This window comes from Cynoglossus semilaevis, chromosome 14 (assembly GCF_000523025.1).
Source record: "Cynoglossus semilaevis isolate Cse_v1.0 chromosome 14, Cse_v1.0, whole genome shotgun sequence".
Classification (NCBI taxonomy): Eukaryota; Metazoa; Chordata; class Actinopteri; order Pleuronectiformes; family Cynoglossidae; genus Cynoglossus; species Cynoglossus semilaevis.
Window position 1 is genome coordinate 8,124,771 of NC_024320.1, and position 23,464 is coordinate 8,148,234.

At 38.1% G+C, this 23,464-nt stretch overlaps 2 protein-coding genes across 7 annotated transcripts in view; both read left to right on the top strand.

Moving 5' to 3' along the window:
- The window catches only part of LOC103389451 (dedicator of cytokinesis protein 9-like), a 33,780-nt gene extending 23,755 nt beyond the window's left edge, over positions 1-10,025 (top strand). For all 5 annotated transcript variants that reach the window (XM_017038525.2, XM_017038526.2, XM_017038524.2 and 2 more), the window contains 12 exons: positions 149-262; positions 526-741; positions 1,554-1,611; positions 2,127-2,233; positions 3,285-3,407; positions 4,024-4,137; positions 4,383-4,529; positions 5,499-5,709; positions 6,723-6,913; positions 7,438-7,538; positions 7,771-7,909; positions 8,624-10,025. In XM_017038525.2, the coding sequence (XP_016894014.1) occupies positions 149-262; positions 526-741; positions 1,554-1,611; positions 2,127-2,233; positions 3,285-3,407; positions 4,024-4,137; positions 4,383-4,529; positions 5,499-5,709; positions 6,723-6,913; positions 7,438-7,538; positions 7,771-7,909; positions 8,624-8,740 (1,638 nt within the window). In that variant the 3' untranslated portion in view covers positions 8,741-10,025. The remainder of the gene's footprint in view (positions 1-148; positions 263-525; positions 742-1,553; positions 1,612-2,126; positions 2,234-3,284; positions 3,408-4,023; positions 4,138-4,382; positions 4,530-5,498; positions 5,710-6,722; positions 6,914-7,437; positions 7,539-7,770; positions 7,910-8,623) is intronic.
- A 149-nt stretch (positions 10,026-10,174) lies between these two features.
- Positions 10,175-22,789, top strand: slc15a1b (solute carrier family 15 member 1b). 2 transcript variants are annotated; one of them, NM_001294185.1, is given in 25 exon segments: positions 10,212-10,309; positions 10,484-10,512; positions 10,632-10,716; positions 11,905-12,046; positions 12,125-12,244; positions 12,334-12,433; positions 13,724-13,814; positions 14,573-14,656; positions 14,753-14,835; positions 14,922-15,008; positions 15,868-15,957; positions 16,040-16,084; positions 16,186-16,218; positions 16,423-16,511; positions 16,602-16,683; positions 16,757-16,873; positions 16,973-17,038; positions 17,072-17,075; positions 17,078-17,136; positions 17,578-17,624; positions 18,200-18,307; positions 19,209-19,326; positions 19,436-19,573; positions 19,794-19,898; positions 20,236-20,867. In NM_001294185.1, coding segments are annotated over 25 exon segments (2,190 nt in total). In that variant the 5' UTR covers positions 10,212-10,302; the 3' UTR covers positions 20,497-20,867.
- The last annotated feature ends 675 nt before the right edge of the window (positions 22,790-23,464 follow it).

The following is a 23,464-nucleotide window of genomic DNA, read 5'->3' on the forward strand; positions in this document are numbered from 1 at the left end:
GGAGGGTTTTAAACAACAAGTCATTTTTGATGCTGCAAGTGTCCTTCCTTCCTTTCTAGATTTGCAAACCATATGTAAATATGGCATAATGACACATACTGTAGTTGCTGACCTGTCCCTAAGTCCTCTGTGCCTGTCCATTGTGTAGGTGGTGATTGCAGTCAGTCAGCTGATTGCAGATGTCATCGGTATCGGAGGAACCCGTTTTCAGCAGTCCCTCTCCATCATTAACAATTGTGCCAACAGTGACAAGAATGTGAAGGTGAGGAACGGATTCTGCCACAAAGATGATGAACACAATATTTTTTTAATGTTCAGGAAAGATCTGATAACAAGTGTTTGAGATGAGGCGCTAGAGTTGAGCCTCCAATAAGGACTTCAATCAGCTGTTATTCTCCTATGAATCTTTAGAGTTTCTAGATGGTAGGAATAAAAAGAAACACTTGGGTGTTGGAATGGGACAAAATCTGGTTCTGGTACAAACCTTAGGATTTTTTTTTCTGTTTTATTGAATTATTTTATTAGCATACTGCCTTCCCATCTGATGTAAAAGACCTGACAAAGCGCATCAGGACGGTGTTGATGGCCACAGAGCAGATGAAGGAGCATGAGAATGACCCAGAGATGCTGGTGGATCTACAGTACAGTTTGGCCAAGTCCTACACCAGCACCCCCGAGCTGCGCAAGACCTGGCTGGACAGCATGGCGCGCATCCACAACAAGAATAGAGATCTCTCTGAGGTTTTTCTGACTTTACATTATTACCTTATAGTTGTAGGGTCAACACAATTAACCCCAAGCTTAACCCATTATACTGTACATAAAAACTAGCAGAAGAGGAAGAATAAAACAGCCACTTGACCAAGCTTTAATTACTGTTAGGTGTGTAATCGTCAAACAAAATCTGAAATCTAGGCCATGAATTGCTAAACATTCATCAAAATAATCCTCTCCACTAGGTAGATTTTTACCCAGAAGCATTTGGGTTATTTCTTGAGTTGAAATGAAGGTTATATCCAAATAGCTAAAAGTCTCTTTAGTGCAGCAGTACGGTCACAGCCTTTTAAACAAAAGATGAACAAACATGCAACTGTGAGGAAAACAACTGTGCTGTAAGAAGTCATTCTTTCGTTATAGAGAGAAAATTAGTCATTCATGACAAAAGTTGCCATCTGCTCCCAGCGCTTGGACTACTGATTCTGACGGCCTTAGGGCAGATTAATTTTAACCTGGCAACACAACTGGAAGCAGCACAACCAAAGAGAAAGGCTGAGAGGGAGAAAGAATAATACGAACAAACTACTCTGTATTATGTTATGAATATTTATAATAAATATATTAAAAAATAAGTAACATTCTCATACTATTTAGGGCAAAAGAGAAGGCCTTGCTGGCTTTGACGGTACTCAACTGTAATATGCATATATCAAAACTCATTTTATTTATATTTTCTGTCGGTAATTAAAATGTATTCAAAAAAGCATTTCATCATTGTCCTTCTTAACTTCCTTTTCTTCCAGTTCATTATTTCCATGTTTGTTCTTTGTCCTCAGGCTGCCATGTGTTATGTGCACGTTGCTGCTCTAGTGGCTGAGTATTTGTGGAGAAAAGGTGAGTCAAGTTCAAATTTGTGTGTGTGTTTGTGTGCTGATAAAGATAAACTTCCTTCTGCTAACCACTGGAATTTAATCCAACATCTTTATAACCCCCGTTTTATAAAGATCTTCTAAGCAGTTACTGTTCATAGTGAATCAATAAAAACATTATCAACACAAACACTTGACTTCTGGATGTAATTCTTAGCGGGCATAAATATGTCTGGGAAATCTGGAGATAGTTGGTCAGTGGAGTGCTTCAAAAAAACAAAACAACATTAGATCACACACACAAACAAAACAAACAGACTGCTGACTGGTAACACACCAAGGCAGCTGCCAACAGTGTCTTGTCTGTAACCTGGCATTGGAAATGCACGTAGTTTGTGGTTCTGTGTCTAGTTCCTGGATTATTTGATGCTCTGGACATTTTCTTGTGATCCTGTCATCAGTACTTCACTGATTCCTGGCATTGATTTATAAACAATAACAGAACAAACACCAAGTCACTTCTTCATCCTTCTCTGTCAGGAATGTTTAGACATGGATGCTCTGCATTCCGTGTTATTACACCAAATATTGATGAAGAGGCAGCCATGATGGAGGATGTAGGAATGCAGGATGTTCACTTCAATGAGGTGAGGCCATGTTGCTTTGATTTTTTTTTTTGTTTTTTTTTGTTTGTTTGTGTGTTTTTAGTGATCAGTAAATTAATGACTGTTATAATAACTGTTTATTCCTACACTTTTAAAGAATATAACTTGATGGGATTCTGCATCATTGAATAACAGAAACTTCCTGTTTCCTGGTACACGATTAAAATGTGAAATTTTGACTCCATTAGTCATTCACAAATTATTGAAATACACGGATCAGTTTTGGAGCTCTTTGGATGATTTCTACAGTAGGAAATGTCAAAAGTACATAAAATTACAACATACTTTGATGGTATTACCTGAAGGCATTTTATAAAAAAAAAAAAAGTTTGTTTTAAAGAAAAACAAACTTTATAAATCACCAAAAATGTCCAATCATGTGGCTCAATGATGCAACTCTTTTCCTTGTAAAACCAGATAGTACCTGTCATTTTCTATAAAGTCAATTAAGACTTTATGGTGTTTAGTAGAGCTGTTGTGGCTCTCACAATTGTCCTTTGAGCGTCTGCCAATCTTACTTTGTAACCAATCATTACCAATCATTGTGGCTCACGTGCAAAATAATCAATGACTGAAAGTTTTTCTTTTTTATCTTGTTAAAGAGTTTCAGTTGCTCTTTGTGCGTGAAATAAAAACACAGTAGACTTTGACTTGGGCTTGGCACAGTGAGGATCTGATAATGGGTTGATTTCGTTGTGCGAAGTAGTTAAAATAATATGCGGTGAATATGTGAGGGTTTTATGGTTTTGTCAACACATCCGTTGTCTAGGAAGTGCTTTTACTGTCTCATCTGTCCTGAAAAGCTTTTCTCTTTACGAGAAGGACACAGTGGAGTCTGACAATAAAAACCAAAAGGATAATGTGTCCATTTTCCACCGCATCAGGTGCCTTCATTGGAACTGTCTGCTCAATTTGTGTTCGTTTTAGTGTCCAACTCAAATAAGAAAAGGCAGAAATGCTCATCTCTGCAACAGCTTGACATCCTAAACCACAGGAAGACAGGGATTAGTAACTCTGACGTGTCTCTGTTCAGGAGGTTTTAATGGAGCTGCTGGAGGAGTGTGCTGAAGGCCTCTGGAAGGCGGAGCGATATGAGCTCATTGCTGATGTGTACAGGCTCATCATCCCCATTTATGAGCAGAGGAGAGACTTCGAGGTAATTGACAGCTAACAGCGCTTCAGCATTACATTATGTATTCAAATCAGATTAGTTAAAAAAAAGAATAAAGAATTTTATCAAATGGCGAAAACAATTCCTGACACGTAGAAACATAAGAAATGCACATATTTTAACACCAAGGTCAAATGCATTGTTAAAAGGTCCTCTAGGGCAGAACATGGATGTGCCTCTTAGTGTTTTGTTTTATTAACATGCAGAAAATACTCTAAGTATAAGTTTAGATGTAAATTTGATTTCTGTAAAGTCTTAACCTTAAAATAAAACACAATATTTCTTACAATAGAAGCTAAAACTCCTATCCTTGATAGTTCAGTACATAAACATATCCCTTCATTTTTTCACACATAACCTTTTTAAGGGTTACCAAGGGTTAGGAGCCAAATCAAGCAGTAATTACACCAGGGGAGAAAATCCACACTCACACAGGAAAAGACAACGCCATGAAACACCAAAGAGAAAGACTGTCAGATACAGAACAGTAGCACAAGGCTTTCAGCAGATGATCTTCCTGCTGTAAGGAAAGGGCACTAATCAAACTGCTGGACACAGAGAATTGAATGATATATATATATATATATTTTTTGTTGAACAGAAACTGTCACACCTGTATGACACACTGCACCGGGCTTACACTAAAGTGATAGAGGTGATGCACTCAGGCAAGAGGCTGCTGGGCACACACTTCAGAGTGGCCTTCTTTGGACAGGTAAGAGCCAGAGCAGTAGGAACCATGATGGTTCCACACTGGTCTTTCTATAAACTGATAGCATGACCGTTCCAAAGTTTCTTCTGTGGTGGAAAGTTGACTTATTTAAAGATGTTTTCTGTCCTTGTAACTCATATTGAATTTTGTATTTTATTTTCCTCCATTTAAGAAAATCCCACCTTAAATGACTTTAACTCACTTTAAAAAAACAAAACAAAAAAGTGTTAACTCATTGTTTTGTGCAGGGCTTTTTCGAGGATGAAGATGGAAAGGAATACATCTACAAAGAGCCAAAGTTCACGCCATTGTCTGAGGTCTCTCAGAGGCTGCTGAAGCTGTACTCTGATAAGTTTGGCCAAGAGAACGTCAAGATCATTCAGGACTCTGGCAGGGTGGGATGACAACTAAGGGTTAACTTTGTTCAACTAGGCCACTGTTTACAGCAGTGTTTCCCACACCTTATAAACACCACCCCTTTTTTGTATTGATAACTGTTATGAACCCCTCCCATCACGACATGTCCCTAGCGACTGCTTTAAAACTTCACTCAACCTCATTTAAAACAATGTGAAAAACAGATATCAAGACTGAATAGGAAATGAAAATAATAATCAGCACATTTTCCCCAGTGTGGCATTAAAGGAAAAAATAAAAACAACTAATTTGACTCTGCAATAACCCCCAATTTGGGACCTACTGGTTTGGTCTATGTATGTTTCAGGGACAGTATCAAGAAACAACTCCCAAGTTATTTAATATTCTGTATGTTTAGTGTCAATAATCGCTCACTAACGACCCAGTCTTGACCCCGTGATTGGAGTGAGTAAACCAAAAACCAAGATCAATACGAAAACACTTGTGCAATGAGCCAACTTATGACCCAAACCGGTATTTACCCATACCAGATCAGAACCAAGACCAGACTATTAAGATAACCAAGGTGCGCTAAGACCTGGTTATAACTAAGATACAAACTCTTACAGCTATTTAAACTTTCCAAGACCAGAATGTAGTATAAAAAAAACCAAGACATGAACTTTGCACTGCAGCAACAGCAGGGGTTATCTAATCTATGAAGGTGTTTCTTGTTGTGTGAAGTCATATGTCAAACTCATGGCCTGTGGGATCAATCTGGCCAGCTGCATCATTTTATGTGGCCTCCTCAGAGCTTAATCTGCTTATGGTGGTCTTAAAATAAAAGTGTATATATACCTCTATAAAATGGTAATTAGGGTAAATGCAGTTTAGTGAAATTCTGTATGTGTAAAACATGTATACGATGAGCAACTTAGACATTGATTAGATAGACAGTGATTGGGTTTGACACTGCTGATTCAAATATTGTAAAATCTTTTATAAAGGTGAACCCAAAGGACCTGGACTCCAAGTATGCCTACATCCAAGTGACTCACGTCTCACCTTACCTGGAGGACAAGGAGCTAGAGGACAGGAAGACAGACTTTGAGAAAAACCACAACATCCGACGCTTTGTATTTGAGACTCCTTTTACAACGTCGGGCGGAAAGCAGGGAGGAGTGGAGGAACAGTGTAAACGCCGGACCATTCTCACCAGTAGGTTCTACCACAATAGAAAGACATGGAGAAGACTTATAAAGAGACTAAAGATATCGAGTTTTAAAATCTATTAGAAATTGACTTAAAGTTTCCTGCTCAATTCAGAAGTACCCGCACATAAATGTATCCTCTAATACTCAAAGACCCAGTACTTAGTGGTTAAGGAAGCAGACTTAAGTCTGGAAAGCTTCAGGTTTGAGTCTGCCAGTTACCACTCAGGTGCTAAGGACGTGGTCAGCACTTGTAGAGCCTGACGAGTCACGTCAACAAGGTCGTATCGAAAGGTTTCTCTGGACATGAGAGCAGGAGCCGCCTCCACAATCAGTTTCCAGGCTTTGAACAAATCTGCCGGGTCGTACCACAGACTTGTGTTCATGTGGACTGACGGCCGGCGCACCAGTGGACTGTGGTGTCACAATGACAAGGAGTTCACTTTCCTTCCTTCCAAGTAGCCATTAAATTATTAACCATTTCTAAAACCAGTGATGCTCTTCTGTTTGTGCCGGTAACAACTGGAGTAATAATGAAGCAGACAGTCTCTCAAACCAATCCTAGAAGAAAGAACTAGGTCAGGGATATCAAACACAAGGCTCATTTTCCCTCTACTTCCAACCAGCTTTGTATCACGTAGGTTGGAAGTATCAACAAGAAAAACCTTTCTCATGTTTTTAAAAACATTTCCTCTAAAGCCCCCCCGCCCCTCCCCCCTTTATCTGTCTAATTCTGGATCACATGTAGAATAGTGAAGTTAATTACTGCACTGTCATCTCTATTCCAAAGTTCAGACCTTATCTAACTTTGTTAATAATCACGCCAACTGATTGCAGTTTGGCCACCATCTAGCAGAGGCTTCTATAGTGATCGATGTTTCTTTGCAACAACCCCTCTTATGGGGGTCACATGGACCTAAGTTAGGAACAATACAGTGAGATGAGCTGTCATGAGTGAAGTTTCAAGGTCTGGTCTAAAAACCTGTCTTCTTTTCTCCACCATATTCTACTTCTACAAAGCCACACACTGTTTCCCGTATGTGAAGAAGCGAATCCCGGTCATGTACCAACATCAAAGTGACCTGAGCCCAATCGAGGTGGCCATTGATGAGATGAGTGCCAAAGTGGCCGAGCTGAGGATGTTGTGCTCAGCTTCAGAGGTGGACATGATCCGACTACAGCTGAAACTGCAGGGCTGCATTAGTGTTCAGGTGGGTGGTGAGGTGGAGACGATACTGACTCAGGCAGGCATGATCCAGATTAGGACTGCAGAGGCCGTGGTAGAAGTCAGAAAGTCTTCATGATCATAGTTCATGTTTAGGCAACTCAAAACAAGTTATCATATATACAAGCTATACCAGATTTGTGAATTTGCCAAAATATATAGAGTCATATATATATATATATGCAAAAACAAAGAGGACTATCTAAGGTTGCAGACCCTGGTCTGTTTAAAGTGGACCAAAAAGTTCCTTGTGTGTATCTAAAACAAGACCAGATTGTGTTAAAACCATACCTTACCAAGTGTCCCTACACTATGCACCGACAAAACCTGTAAATAGACCATGAGCAGAGTTTACAGAGAGTAAGTCTCATTCATTATCCAGAGTTTACCACTGGGTCTACTTGACAGAAGAATAGTGTTAGTGTTCAGTCCTTCAGACCAGTGAGAAATCATTGTATTGTTTTAATTTAGGAATTCTAAATGTCTTCCATCATCATCACTGTCATCCAGGTAAACGCTGGTCCTCTTGCTTATGCCCGAGCCTTCCTGGACAACAGCAGTGCTAAGAAATACCCCGACAACAAGGTCAAACAACTGAAAGAGGTCTTCAGGTACTGCTGGACTCCCAAGTCCTCAAACAATGTCAAACACTTTTTGCTCCTCACATTTTGCTTTAGGGTATAGATGTGGACCACTAACCAGATTTGGTTCAAGTCCTGTATTCCACTGTGGTCTGGTTCCAATGCTCAAGTAAAAACCTGTTCAGCCCACACCTGCCCCCAGTGACTGGTTTACAAACCACACAGTTTACTGCCTTACATTCAGCCTTCCCTCTGTCCTCAGGCATTTTGTGGACGCCTGTGGTCAGGCACTCGTAGTAAACGAGAGACTGATCAAAGAGGACCAACAGGAGTATCACGACGAGATGAAGGCCAGCTACAGAGACCTGACCAGGCAGTTGTCCAGCATTATGAATGAGCAGGTAAGATGTGATGACCCCGATCAGCTGTTCTCATTGTACAGTAGGCACAACATGGTCAAAAAAAATAGAGGGAGTGTACATGAAATATAAATAGATGTATATGAATCTTTGAAATACATAGCGAATTGTACATATGAATGAGATGATAGAAGAAGCCATGCAAGAACAAATATAATACGCAAATAATTCAAATGTTTAAACGGCTGCACTAACCCATTTTCTGAAGACTGACCCATCAGCCTTCAGACCAACTATACTTGGCGCTGGCTCCCTTCTGTATTTAATGGTACTTCACCTCTTTAGCTAACATCGTCTGATCTACTGCATTAACAACTCTCTTTATGAGCTGCTGCATCTGATACCATTAGAGACCTCCTCCTCCTCCACAGCTGACCAACACTGACTGCCCTTTGACCAAAATACTTCATATTCCATAAAAAAAGGACCAGAACACTTCATTCTCCCTGTGAAATTCCTTCACTCCTTCTATTTCATCTCCTTCCTCTCCGTCTGTTCTATTAGCTTTTCTGCATCTGGCTAATTTATTGGTTTAGCTTTTCATAAGTCTTTTGTTCTCATATAACTTGTTAAGTGTTGCATGGGCTATACATGTTTTGGTGCCGTAGTGAACCATAACATTGTGTAGGACTTGAATACGTCCTCTCAGGTATGTACGATGGGAGCCTAGTGTCTAAAACGGAGCCTTTCTTGTAGATCAACCCAGTGGAGGACAGTAGCAGGAGCGCTCTCTTTGACTCCATGGGCATCTTCAACGCCATCAGTGGCACACCCACCAGTGCCAGCCCACATGGCTCCACCACTGTACTCTAACTGAGTTGTTTCCTTCAGCTCTCATAATTGCCTTCTGTTTGTTTTGAATGAAGGTCATACCCGTCCATCAATGTTTCCTGTGGAGACTTTGGAGCCAGGTTTGAGCCACAGTCTGTTTTTGTTTTATCCTGTATAACAGTATGTTTTTTTACACTATTTTTTACACTTCTTTTCCTGTTTCAAATGCACATGAGCCATTTTCTATTCAACGTTTGAATTCATTTGTCTCTCTATTCTGGGCCAGTGGACTCTACTACATTATGTGTGCAATATTTTCTATTGTTTCAGTGGATGAACCCACTGGAACTCACTCTAGCCTAAAGAAAAAACATAATTCAAATGTCCTTTAAAAATACATTTCTACCAGAGGAACTAGTACTAGGACCTGGGAATGGTACCAGGAACTATGGGTGCCTGTTTCCACTGCAGGAGTGAGAAACTAAATGGAAGTTTAGGAACTGTTTTTTTTTAATAATCAAGTTGATCTTTTTTTTTCTAACTGTAGACTTTTTCCAGAGAGCTGAAACCTAACTTCCCAAGTCTAAAAAATGGCTGCATGATATTTCACCCACGATTACTGGGATAAAAAAAAAAAATGAAGTATCTATGAGAAGGGTGTACTTTTAACATCCTTGACATATTCTTTAACTAATGTATGATTTGGGTAATATAATCTGTGAGATGAAAGCTAAAAGCTAAAAATAAACCTTTAAATGTTCATGTAAATATGCTTGGAATTTTAATAAATGAATTTTTAAGAAACAGAGGTTTTTTTAAAGAATATTTAGTATATAGAGTATATAAAAAATCTTTTTGTGAGATGTAATATTTGTGTATTTGACTTTTATTTATTTTCTTATTTTTGTTTAGTCTGGTGCAAAATGATGAAAAGAGATGTGTATAGAATAAAAGTGGTAGGCTATTGTAGTAATATTTAATCTGTTGTAAATTAACTTTCAAATACAGATGAAAATCTCAAATGTTTTTAAAATATATGGAATTTAAATATCTTGCTTGAAAAACAAAGTATTTTTTAAATTTACTGAATAAATGTAACAACACTAGAAATGGATCCTAAATATCAAAGGAGGAACTTGTCATGTTGGATATTCCTGATATAAAACTTTAATTGTCTGTTATGAGGAAATGTAGAAATAAGTAAAAAAAAAAAAAAAAAATCGAACAAAAAAAACAAAACAAATCACCACATCACAGAGTTCACCGGGGCATTTTCTTATCAGCTTGTAAATAAAGCCTGTTCTCTAAGGTGTTATAAAAATGATAATCTCCCACCCACCCAGACACACACTCATACACACACACACAAACTCCCTAGAGGCTGTTTGCAGTAATTATGACTTGCATGATGGGAGGTGAGCTCAAGTGTAGTGCCTGTAAATCCTGCATCAGTGGGCGTCACCGCAGTTTGGAGGAAGGTTTTATAAAAAACCAACAGGCTTTGACCTGTTCTAAGTATCTGTGATCTGGACTAGGACTGAAGTTTCTCTGGTTTACTGTAAGGACGTTGCACCAGGGGGGATTTGGAGAAAGACACCGCCGTGATGGCAGGTACGCTCTCCTCTGGAGATGGAAGCCATGTGATGCATGGACACTTGTAATGAATATATTTTATGATATTAAAAAATATTTTTATGTCACACATTCTTAATGCAAATATTTTTAAAAAAATGAAATTAAACGAGAACTGAATTAATGTAGTATTTAAAACATTTCTTTCTGCAGAAACTCGCGAAAGGTCCAAGCCCAAAAGTGTAAGTGTCAGCTGTTATAGTCTGTCTTGTACCAAAATATAAAGAAATCTCAACATTAAGCCTGAATATGTTCTTCATCCAACCAACAAACTCATGCATGTCCTCACATTTTGTCCTAGGCAAGTGTCTGTGGCTACCCAATAAGCATCTTCTTCATTGTGGTCAATGAGTTCTGCGAGCGCTTCTCCTACTATGGCATGCGAGGTGAGTTGACAGCTGCAGCTTCAACTGTGTTGATTTTGGAACAGTAAAGTCCAACCTTTTTGTCAATATAAATTAGGTAATTAATTACTACAATTAATCAATCATAAATTAAATAGCACATTAAAATTTGAACGAGCCACATTTCCAAAATCAACTGACGGTAACCTTCTCAATCCTGCGGCAATTTCTGTTTATGCACCACTGCGTAACTTGTTCATAAGCAACAACCCTGACCTGTTGACACTGTGTGCAGTATACAGTACCTTTGTTCTGTTCAACGTGCCCTATTACATGTGCAGTACACAGCACTCAGCTCCCAGTTCTTGTGGATCCTCTGTCTTCTCTCTATCCTCTGTTTTATTCTATCGCTGAGGGTTCATGTTGTTTTAAATGAACTAAAAATGAGAAGCTACACACAGTCTACACTGTACAACGACAAAAGCTGAGTCTGACTCTTCTGATTCTGCTGGTTTACCTCTCCATCAACTGATAGCTGTGGAAGTAATATAACCTAAAAAAGAAAAACCTTAAAAATAGTATTCTCTTTACATTAAGCCAACTGGGTAAAAACGCAGAAAGTATGTTAATGTCACGTCAATGTCACCATCAAACACACACTTCACTAATTAGGCAAATAAATAAATAAAATCAAGCTACAGTTAGCAGAGAAGGTTAACAAACAAAGAAAAACAGTATTATTTTATTTATTTTAGTTTTACTGATATGTGTCGCCCTTTCTCACCTTTCAGGGTATACTGTAGTACTTCTGGACTATTTAGCATGCTAGTTTTTCATAAATTCAGTGGAATTACTCAGAGAACTGTGTCCTCTGTGGTGATTCTACCACTAACTGGCCAGAAAAAGTAGAGTTTAAAGTCACAAATTCTTTTATTTTGAGATATCGTTTCTCATTGTTTTGTATCATCCAAGGCTTGGTTTGACTTCACTTCTGCTTTGGTATTTGGTATTAAAACTAAAGGAACACTGAGATATACAGTATATACTCCTCCTATGACAAACCAAATATCACACAGGAGACTAATTTGGTTAGTTTCTGTGTTTGTTTTAAATTAAATGTAAACAACAGCTTAAAAATGAACCTTTGACCTTTATGTGTGTTGCACATCTGAACATAAAATTACTTGTATATTTGGACATAAATGCCAACTTCAATGTACTGTGCTGCAGCTGTACTGGTGCTGTACTTCAAGTACTTTCTGAGGTGGGACGATGACTTTGCCACCACTATCTACCACACCTTTGTGGCCCTTTGCTACCTGACCCCGATCTTTGGAGCCATCATAGCAGACTCATGGCTGGGCAAGTTCAAGTAAGTTCCTGCACACGGTGTTGATTGACTGTAGGTGCTTCAGTGTTTGACTTGAGAACTCTCCCTTCTTCTGTGCAGGACTATTGTTTACCTGTCCATTGTTTATGCTGCTGGCCAGGTCATCATGGCTGTTAGTGCCATTCATGACATCACAGACGCCAACAAGGACGGCATCCCGGACAACATGACCTTTCACGTGTGAGTTTCACACACTCCTGCTGCTGTTGTCTGACACAAATGTGATTATGGAGGCAAACTTACGCATTAGTTGGTCTCTTCCCTCCCAGTGCTCTGTCCATGGTGGGTTTGCTTCTTATTGCCCTGGGCACGGGGGGCATCAAACCCTGTGTGGCTGCCTTTGGTGGAGACCAGTTTCAAGATCATCAGGTCTGAAGTCACACAAAACAAACACAGTCAGACAGGACACAACAACATGAACATATTCCATACATAAATAGAATCGTATCAGTTTAACTGAGGGGAAGGAAATATTAGGGATGGCTCCATCTGATACTATGGATCGGTATCGGTCCGATAACGATGGCTCCATCTGATACTATGGATCGGCATCGGTCCGATAACGGTCAAAATTCCAGGATCGAACATTGAACAAAAAACCAACTATAGCACACTAACTGCATTCTGGATGAGAAAAGAAGGTTGACATCAGATTGATATCAGTATGGAACATAAAAAAAGTTTCATCCAGCAATCCCCAGATAATACACTTTATTTTAGCTTCATTAAGGTGTTTGAAAGAAAACAAAAACTACTGTAATAATACAGAGCCAGTTCATGTAACTAATTTTAGGTAGTATTTGACAAACCATTAAATATTCCATACATACTGTATATATACTGTATATACACATTTTTCAGCTATTTTAAAAAGTAAATACAACTTAATAAAACATCAACAAATGCTAACAATGTTAGCCAGAAAAGGCTACAAAGTACTGTAGTATATATATATATATATAATGAGTAATTAAGATAAGTTTATCTAGTCAAGGTGGTCAACAGTTAGCTGAGACTGAAAAATGTGAATGGGAGATCTCAAAAAGTTAGCTAAAATTAAAGGGAAATTAGCTAAAGCAAATGTTCACTACCATATGAAGACTGCCTTCTCTAGTTAAATAAGCCAAAAGATAATGAAATCTAAGGTAAATCTTGTAAAGGTAAAACATACTCTGACTAGTTAGCCATAGTACAGAGAGCTTAATGTCACAGGTATTTAGTACAGCAACAGCAGAAATGTTTTTCACAGGAGCTACGAGGTGTTGGTTGTTGTTTTTTCCTCTGAACACTTTTTAAAAATTGCTTTCATTTTTATGAAGCCATATATGAACACGTACACGAACCGACTCACATGGGCAGTGTAGATGCTGATGCGCACATGCCGTCATTTATTTAATCTCTCTCTGTATTTTGCACGTACACGTGCACACGTGGCACCTTAGCTATCAGTAACATATCTGTCAGCACTTCCAGCAGTATCTCTGTTTTGTCACAGCTAACACTTTGGTAATTATTAACCTCAATCTCAGCCATTTTTATCTCATTGTTCAAGGCCAGTAACAGAAACCAATTTAATATTGCAATAAAACTGTGCCAGAAAGTTCCTGAAGAAACTTTAAAGCCAGTGCAGTTCCATGATGGATCTCATGTGTCTCACAGGAAAAACAGAGGAGCACCTTCTTCTCCATCTTTTACCTGTCTATCAATGCTGGCAGCCTGCTGTCCACAGTCATCACACCTATACTCAGAGGTAAACATGGATACACTCTTTAAGGTGTAAAAAATAAATGAGCGAATCTGGTTATTACTGGTTATTACTGACAGCAGAATGTTTAAAGGAAAGGATTCATATCCATCCTATTCACCAGAAATTGATGTCTATCTATATGTTTGTCTTTGGTGTATCAGTGCCATCTGTCAGATATTAACATCTTCTCCAGGGGGTTGTTCAAACGTGTACAGCAAAGGCTAAGTATAGCGGTTTGATTGACACTGTGGCCACAACAGGAGGATCACTGACCTGGTGTTTACTTTTCCAGTTTTTCTGTACAGTCTTTCCATTGTCTGTGTGAGTGTGAGTGGTTGTTTGTCTGTGATGGACTGGTGAACTGACCTACTGTCACCTGTGAACTGATGGGATTGGCTTTAGGCTCTGTGGAACAAGGTGAACAAATGAATGAATGAATGAGTGACACTAGAACAGGGGTGCCCAATCACCGGGACACAGGCCAGGACTAGTCCGTTGATCATTTTTCATAGGGCATCAGAAAAAAAAATTAAGATGTTACATCTATTTTATTTTCTTTAGTCTTCAGGTTATTTTAATTTGAAAAATTGCTACTTCCTCTCAGGTGTCATGTGGTGAAATTATATTGGTGGTTAATTATTACTGGATTTTATAGTATGCACTTACTAACACTTAATAAAAATAATGTAATCATCAATTAACACATGGCTGTACACAACATGTTTTAAGTCACTGTTTTTATCTCCTTGTGTGGTTTGCAGCTCAGCAATGTGGGATTCACACTAAGCAGCAGTGTTACCCACTGGCCTTTGGTGTCCCTGCGGCTCTCATGGTGGTTGCCCTGAGTAAGACCAGCCTATTAACCATCTTATAATATATATATATATATATATATTCATAAAATAATAATTTTGCTTTGTGTGTGTGATGTTTCTTTGCAGTTGTATTCATCCTTGGAAGCGGGATGTACATTAAAGTTGCCCCTCAAGGCAACGTCCTGGTTAAAGTCTGCAAATGTATCGGGGTTAGTGTCAGCTGCCTCAGTGTGAATTTGAAGGCGCTTTATTCTGGTGAGAATTATTCTGGTAACAGTCTTATTGCTCTCTGTAGTTTGCTATCAAGAACCGCTTCAGGCATCGACATTCACAGTATCCAAAAAGACAGCACTGGATGGACTGGGCTGAAGAGAAATATGATGTAAGTGGAATATGGACTCTACACATACCACACATACTAATACAATGTTGGAATTCAGCAAACTATGACAAACGTGCTCTTAAAGTTAAAGAAAAATTGAAGCTCTTTATACATTCCTCATTTTTCAGGAGGATATATTGTAAAAGTCCTAAGTCCATCGAGACGTACATGTTTTGCTAATGCGGGCTATGCGCAATTCAACTTGACTTTTCCATATTACTATTTTTTAATATATATATAGTAAAATATATTTATATTTATATAAAAATAATTAATTTAATACTTACGTCAAATTTAATTAGAAAAAATTACAAATACTAACAAAAAAACCAACAGAAAAACCTAGTCAAGAGTGAATTATGCCTTAAGAAAAATAACAACGATGTGTAAAATTATAGAAGTATTTTGATTCCAAAAATGTTCTCTGTTGTGCAAGTAGGTGTTGCCAATGTAGCCTCAAGTTAGGTAGAAACATTACTAAAATAAGAGAAAAGTGTGTCTTTGCTATGATTTTTTTTTTTTTTTTACAGTTTGGCTGTAGAGCTTAAGGAAACGTGAAATAAGATGTTCCATAAAGCTAGCTAGTAGTGGCTAAATCAGGAATAAAAAAAAGTTCAAAGTTGCCAAACGTAACAAAATGAAACAAAATAGTTTCAATACTTGACTGGAAATGATCCAGTACGGGAAAGTGGTTAGGAGAGGTTAAGGTTTAATTAAAAAATGCAAAACAGCCAAATGTTAACTAATATTCTGGGTGGACATAGCTAAAAAAATAGCCATACTTATCAGCCAAAGCTGATAGGTATTTGCCCGAGGACAACTACCAACTAGCTGATGTTGTTGTTTTTTTCACGTGCAGAAACTCCTGATTGCTCAGGTAAAGATGGTGGTGAAGGTTCTGTTCCTCTACCTCCCTCTGCCCATGTTCTGGGCTCTCTTTGACCAACAGGTGAATATTTGTCATTGTTTGTGTCAACGCCCTCTACTGTCCTGGAGCCAAGTACATAATAAAACAGCTGTGATTTTCCTAGGGCTCCAGATGGACGCTGCAGGCCACCAACATGAACGGAGACTTTGTATGTCATTTTTTGTTTGTCTTTTTTTTTTAATATCTTATTTATGTTTTTAGACAAAAGCAAGGCTTGTTGTTACATTTTGTTATCTTTCTCTTTTACAGGGAATCCTTGTCATCTTCCCAGACCAGATGCAGGTACTGGCTTTGAGCTCTTTGAAATAAACAGCTGTGTAGGAATAAAAAAGGTATATAGTGTATCTTTTTTTCACCTTTGTGAAATGAATTCTGATGGTACAGTATTCTTGGATGAATAACTTAATGAACCGTGGTGAAGAAAACCCTTGAAAACACTGGTCCTTTTTGATACATTCTTACAGCAACTGTTTCTCTCTCCTGCAGACGGTGAACCCCATCCTGATCCTGGTGTTGGTGCCCATCATGGACAGCTTGATTTACCCTCTGATCGCCAAGTGCAAACTAAACTTTACGTGAGCTCACTGATTGACTGAAACCCTCGACAGTGAATTTTCAAGTGAAACTGAAACTTTTAAGGACATTTTGTCATGTTTGACCTGCAGTCCCTTAAAGAGGATGACAGTTGGCATGTTCCTCGCGGCCATGGCATTCGTGGCAGCTGCTCTGGTCCAGATACAGATTGATGTAAGGACGTCATGATAAGAACCAGCAGTTGGACAACACAGAATTGACAGAAGTTTTCCCCTTTTTTCCACAGAGAACTCTGCCAAAGTTCCCTTCAAACACCGTGGGCCAGGCCAAGTTTATCAACATGTTAAACAGATCACTATCTGCCACAGCAGGAACCAATTTACTCAGCTTAGAGCCCTACACGGTAATCACACCTGCCAGATCTTCACTTACTTACAAAAACATGCCTTCATGTAGTAAAGATGTAACTGCATGTCCCTGTTTTTTTTTTCTTTTTCTAAAGGCCAATGAGGAATATCTGACCTTTAGAGATTCTTTTGTTTTGGACCTGGGAACTGACAAACTACATAATCTTTTGTTTTGGACCTGGGAACTGACACACACATAATTACTCTAAAGGACGGCACTCGAAACACCATCTCCATCAGTGAGACTGAACCTACGCTGGTGAGCAGCTACAGTCTAGTCCCTCCTGTCGCCGCTAACATGTAGAAAACTGTGTAAGAAAAAGGTTTTAGACTCCAAACTGGAGGAAAGGGTTTTCTCTTTGGTGAAGAAAGGAAAAGGCAGAAGATTGGAAAGACAGAATGGAAAAAAAGATGGAAAGAAAGACAGAAAGAATGACAGAGAAAAGAATGAGAGAGAAAGAATGATGGAAAGAAAGAAAAAAGAAAGTAAGAGAGAAGAAAAGAAAGAAACTAACTAACTAACTAACTGTGGGTACTAGCTGTAGTTCTTCTCATCAACTGATTCCACCTAATAATAATAGTACCTGGCACCGATCTCAGTCATATCATGATCTCCGACTCACGTGTGCTTTAATCTTTATATGTCTTCGGAGACATTGTAAAGCAGTGGAAAATATCTGACACATTCTTCTATCTTCAGTTCCAGGACCTCACATCAAAGCCGGAGCAGGGCGCTAATGCTATCAGGTGAGTCACTCAGCTCAGTGCACTTTGGTTACAGTCACCCAGGTTCCTTGTAATCTACTGATTTTGGTACTTTTTCCATGTGTTCGTCTAATATGCTAGTCCAATGGTTCCCAACCTTTTTTGACCTGTGACCCCATGTTGCATCATACATTTCTGACAACCTAAGAGACATTTATTTCCAGAATTAGTTTGTGGTCAGTTTTTTTGTACTGTGTTGCATATACAATAGCCAGATTAGTTCTCAGAGTGACTGATTTTATTTTCCCTGATCAGCATCTGCCTGTTATTTCTGGGCGTTTTTCAAAGGTCGACCTTTTAGCTCCTCTAAAGGAAACTAGGCGATACTTAAGTGAACTGATGGGATACTGCACTGGATTTCCTTCTGACACTGCAAACATTTTGTTCTGCCATATATTTTCTACCCTGTCCCCTACTACGACTGCCTGATCACTATGAGATTTTCATTAGATATACTGTAGAAGGAACATTTATACAATGGTTACTCACGAGTTTTCTGTTTTCTTATTACTTTTTTCTCTAATCCTACTTATGCTTTGAATTCCATCTCTCCTCAGAGTACTAAATGGATTTGGTTCAGTCTTGAACCTAACAGTAAACAACCAGGACTATGGGGAAATTGTGACCAACGACATGTCAGACTATGTCCAAGTTTCACATGGAAAGTAAGTCTGGTTTTATTTCCTGCACTCTTTCTGTTTTGTTTTTTTTAATATAAAGAACAACTGTAATAGTCAAAAATGAATTTCAACATCAATCATTTATTAAATTTTAGTTACACTAGTTACAAGTTAACATTGGTAAGAATTTAAAAGACTAAAATATAGACAGGTAAAAAGAAAATCATAAAAGTTATCAAAAATATCTTTGACATATAAAATATACTCAAAGGGTGTAGAGTCAACAGAAAGGAGCATTCGGGATTATTTAAAATTAGAATAGCCAAAAAATCCTAAATGTAGAGCCACATGTTTCAAAAATCGACCAAGACACACAGTAGTGAATATAATTACAGGAACCCCACTCGAGTAATACAAAATAATTTAGAAAAAAAAAAAAAAAAGAGCTACCAGATCTGAAAGAAAGTGACAGGGCTAAAATTAAGCCAAAAATAGATTCATTGGACGACAAAAAGTTGTGAAAATATGCATGAGGCTAGTAAAAAGATAAGACCGGTCAAAGAGCTTAAAGAAAAACAAAAACCAGCAGCTAATCCAAAGAGAAAATGATAAAATTACAACTTTTTATTATTACAATGAGTAGGACAAAAGTAGTGATGTTTATAACAATACACAAAACATGACTTCAGAGGTTTATTAAAAAGCCGTGAGTTAGATAAAGTATAAAAAAAATGTTTAAAAAAGTGAAAATGAATTTAAAAAAGCCATTGGATGTAAAGAAGTAAAATATAAATGATAAACTGAAGTTAAACATATCCAAGTGCAAATGTCAGGCCACAGTCCTGACTTTGGACACACCCACTGTGTTCCATACGCACTTCAATAGAATATACACACAAACAGAGCAGTGTTTGTCCAAAAACAGTTTTGTGTCTTCTCCTCCCAGTAATGTAATCCTGATCAAGAACCCGTTGACGGAGATGGAGTGTGTTTACAACCAAAAGCTGGGCTTTGGCAGCTCATACACTCTCATCATCCCGTCCACATTCACCTTCGACCAAAACGTGAGTCGTACAAACCACCTGCCAGTGAGCGACAAGTGTGCAGCGGTTTGACTGAGAGTCACACAAGGGCGTGTGTGTGTGTGTGTGTGTGTTTGTGTGTGTCCTGCAGTGTGCCCAGAGCATCAACGCAGTGACTGACATCCAGCCCAACACTGTCCACATGGCCTGGCAGATCCCTCAGTATTTCCTCATCACTGCAGGGGAGGTGGTCTTCTCTGTCACTGGTCTAGAGTTCGCCTACTCACAGGTAAAACACACACACACACAATATACTGGGCCAATCAGATTATTTGATGTTAAAGCCAAAGTCTGACCAAGTCAGATGACTAGCTTTATTTTCTAACTCAATTATTTCTGTTTTTCCTAACGTGAAGTCATCTCTGCGTTTTATTTTGAAAATATTTACTAAATACGACAACCCTCCTTTCTGTTTTCTTCCACTTTAATATCATTTTGGTTTTCTTCAGGCTCCCAGTAACATGAAGTCAGTGCTGCAGGCTGGTTGGCTCCTGACTGTTGCCGTAGGAAACATCATCGTGCTAATTGTTGGGGCAATTACGCTCCCAGTACAGGTGGGTGGAATTTACCCTGAATTAGCCCTGAAAGGACGTAGCAGGCCTACGTCCTTTCGGGGAAGGGTCTAAGAAATCTCTGTGAGACATTTTTCTAAACACAAGTGACATATATATATATATATATATAAATATTATTTAATTGTTCTATTATTTAATTGTTCTATTATTTAATTGTTCTGTCTGTCACTATTGCATTGAGGCACAAATTATTCCAAGTGAAATTGGATAATTTTGCGCAGCATGACAATGTGGCAGAGCACACTGGTGGGGAATCACTGCATAAAAATTAAACCATTGTGACTTTGCACATTTCCATTATGTTTGTCTCCACTAGTGGGCAGAATACATCCTCTTTGCCTCCCTGCTGGTGTTGGTCTGCATCGTTTTCTCTATTATGGCCATGTTTTACACCTACATTGACCCGGTGAAGATAGAGGCTCAGTTTTCCCAGATGGAGCCTGAAGACAAGGACAAGAGGAAGGATGTCCAGAAAAAGGACTCTGTGAAGAAGTCCCGCAAGGGCAGCAGCAGTGACTCGGACTCTGACCATGAAGATTTCATCTCTTCCAAGATGTAGCACTACATGCGCATTTAACGTCAGAAAGTATTCATACAGTCTACAGTCATCCAGTCATTAGGTGGCAAGAATAAAGGCATGACTGGGGTGAAGTGGTGCTGCTAAATTAAACTGAAAAAAAGATTTTAAAAAGGTGAGTTAAGAAGGGAAGACAACTGGAGCAGATTATTTTTGGAAAATGGTATCAGATATTTCAAACAAAACATAGAAAATAGCCTAATTCAAACAAATTTAATAATTTTAGATTTAATTTGATAATATAACTTTAATTTGCCAAGACACACAACATCATAACTTAAATAAGCTGGGAAAATGTTTGTTACTTGAAGTAAGTTAAAAACATTGCAAAACAAAGAGACCACAATGTAGAAAAAAATCCAGACAGAAAATGAACAAAAACTAATAAAAACATGGAGAGAAAAACAATGGCTAAGATTGCCCAGAAAATCAAATCAAGTTTAATCTGCATCGCAGCCAAACAAACTCTACCTTATATTAAGTCAACAGGACTGAAATATGTCCAGTGAGGACGACAAATAAGAACAAGAATACCTTAAACTGAGCATCAACGATGGCAGAAATAACTCAAATTCAAATTCATAATATTTATTCCTTGACCTCCAGATTATTTTAATGGTAGCCACAATAGCAGCAGGTTATTCTCGAAATAATTTGAATTTAGAAAAAAAAATACTTGTATACTTTGATATAAGTGGTAGTAAAAGACAATCATAGCTCTGTTAGCCTGAACTATCCAGAACAGGGGTGCCCAGCTACCCAAAGCCTAGACCAGTACTGGACCATGGATCATTTGACCCTGGACTGCAAAGTGAAAACACACGTCCACGGTCCATGGCACAACAAACATTGGGAACTACTGATCAAGAGGAAATGCACTTATTTACAAAATGCTAACCTAGTTACCTGTAATGAGTAACTACAAATTAGCCAAAAAACTTATTTAAAAAGTTGCTGAACAAAAATTGAATGTTCTATATGTTTAAAGCTCTAATGAAGTCACGCTGTTCAATTGTTCAGTTTTTTTCCCAATACACACAACAAGATACAGTTAACAGGACATTTGTTTATGACTTACCCCGCTCCACACACACATTTTCTATTTATTGCAAGCACAGTAATGTATGTTTTGTAATATTTTACTATTGTATTATGTAAATGAATGCTTCACTGCCTGCTGCCTGTATAGTCCTGTCTATGGTGTGTTTTGAAGTCACACATACATTAATTTCAAATAAATTGTGTCTGTAAATAAATCCTGGTGTACATTTATTTTTAATATCCTGGCAGGTCAGAGGCTGCTAGGAACTTTAAATTTAACAGATGAGTGGGTGGGACTTTGTTTATACTCAAACTATAAATCACATGTAAGAGGCCCTTAGCTGAAAGTAAAAGATTATTTATATTCATTTATAATATTGTAATGCCCACTCATTAATTAATTACATGTAGTGATCAAAGTGAAACAGAGAGATATACTGTGCCAAACCCCAGCAAAGATACACTGTGTAAAATCATTCAAACTGAATGGGCCCATTACCATTACTTAGTCAAATGTAAGTCAATATTCAAATATTTGGATGAAAAAGCCAACAGTTAAAGAGTGTAAGAATCATTTACCCTCATTTCAGTCCATTCTTATTGGATACATTATTGATTGATTGATTGACTGAGACTGAGTGACTGATCTAACAGAAGCACAGAGAAGTGGGTAGAACTGCTCCTGTTTCACAAAGCATTTCATAAAGCAGCATGGTTGTCAGGTTATCAGGTAACTCAAAACACTACATATTGCATGCTACTGTGTATTATCTATGTATTTATCACAGGGAAAACATAAGTGAATTCCTAAAGATCTCTATGTCGCTGTAAAGTTGATAAAATATATAATTCTATTACTAATTATATGATCTAATATTTGTATTTGTATAGTTAAGTATCTATTTAAATGAGACCAATCATTTGTCCCCAGGGGGATTGTTAAAATGAATTAAGTCATTCATTGTGATCTGTACAAGATGTTTTATTCTAATTGTTTAATCATTTGTTTAATTGAATGTGGCCACATAAAAAACGTATCTATTGTTTAGTTCGTTTATTTTATGCCTAAATTATGAAATGAAATACACAAATTAGTAATGAATCAAACGGACATCCCATAGTGCTGGAAGCACAAGCCCAACGTTTACTCGAGCTAATGCTAAATGTTCCCTGACTGAGGACTTGACAACAGACTACAAGGAGTTTTCTTCTACAGGTCACTGCACACTGTCACTGAAACTGTCTGACAACAGTAAAAACAACAACAAAAAACGATAGACCTTAAGCTTAAGTTTACATCCGAACAGCATAATATAACAGGTGAATGATGTGCAATTTGTCACACTGCACACACCTGTGTGCTACTCAAACATTTAATTGCAAATGACACGCTAACATTTAAAGTCCTACAAATTCAACGTTACGTTAGGAAACATTCACGTAATTTAATCCAGTTGCTGTGATTTTACCTTTAGTTTGGCGAACGACGTCAGGTGGTTGTCTCAGGTGATGAAACACTTTGAATGTTTCCTCCTTTCTCTACATTGTATGGCGTGATTTAAGTTCTGTCAAGTCGTCATCCAGACTACGACACTCTGTTGTTGTTTTCCCTGTGGCCAAAATAATCCCACAAAATTGATTTAATGCGCTGTTCGAGGGAATAACTTCTTCGGACATTCCTCCCACCTGGTCACTCCTTCTCTCTGCAACTTGCAGGGACAAACAAAACACACGCGGAAATGAGCGGGTGTTGTGTAACTTTGTTTTCGTTCCGTTTGTGTAGCGCTTAACTATAGTTCCGACATATTCTCTGACAGTATTAAGGACATATATATACATGCATATATTCTATTGCAACATATTTATAAAGCAACATTTTGAGTCTAAAAATAACGAGTTATTTTTCCTAACATTTCTTCATAACTTA

Coding starts and splice junctions, on each gene's coding strand:
- slc15a1b (XM_025061937.1), top strand. Junction 12,047..12,124: donor TCATGGCTGGGCAAGTTCAA/GTAAGTTCCTGC, acceptor TCTTCTGTGCAG/GACTATTGTTTACCTGTCCA. Junction 15,958..16,039: donor GGGCTCTCTTTGACCAACAG/GTGAATATTTGT, acceptor TGATTTTCCTAG/GGCTCCAGATGGACGCTGCA.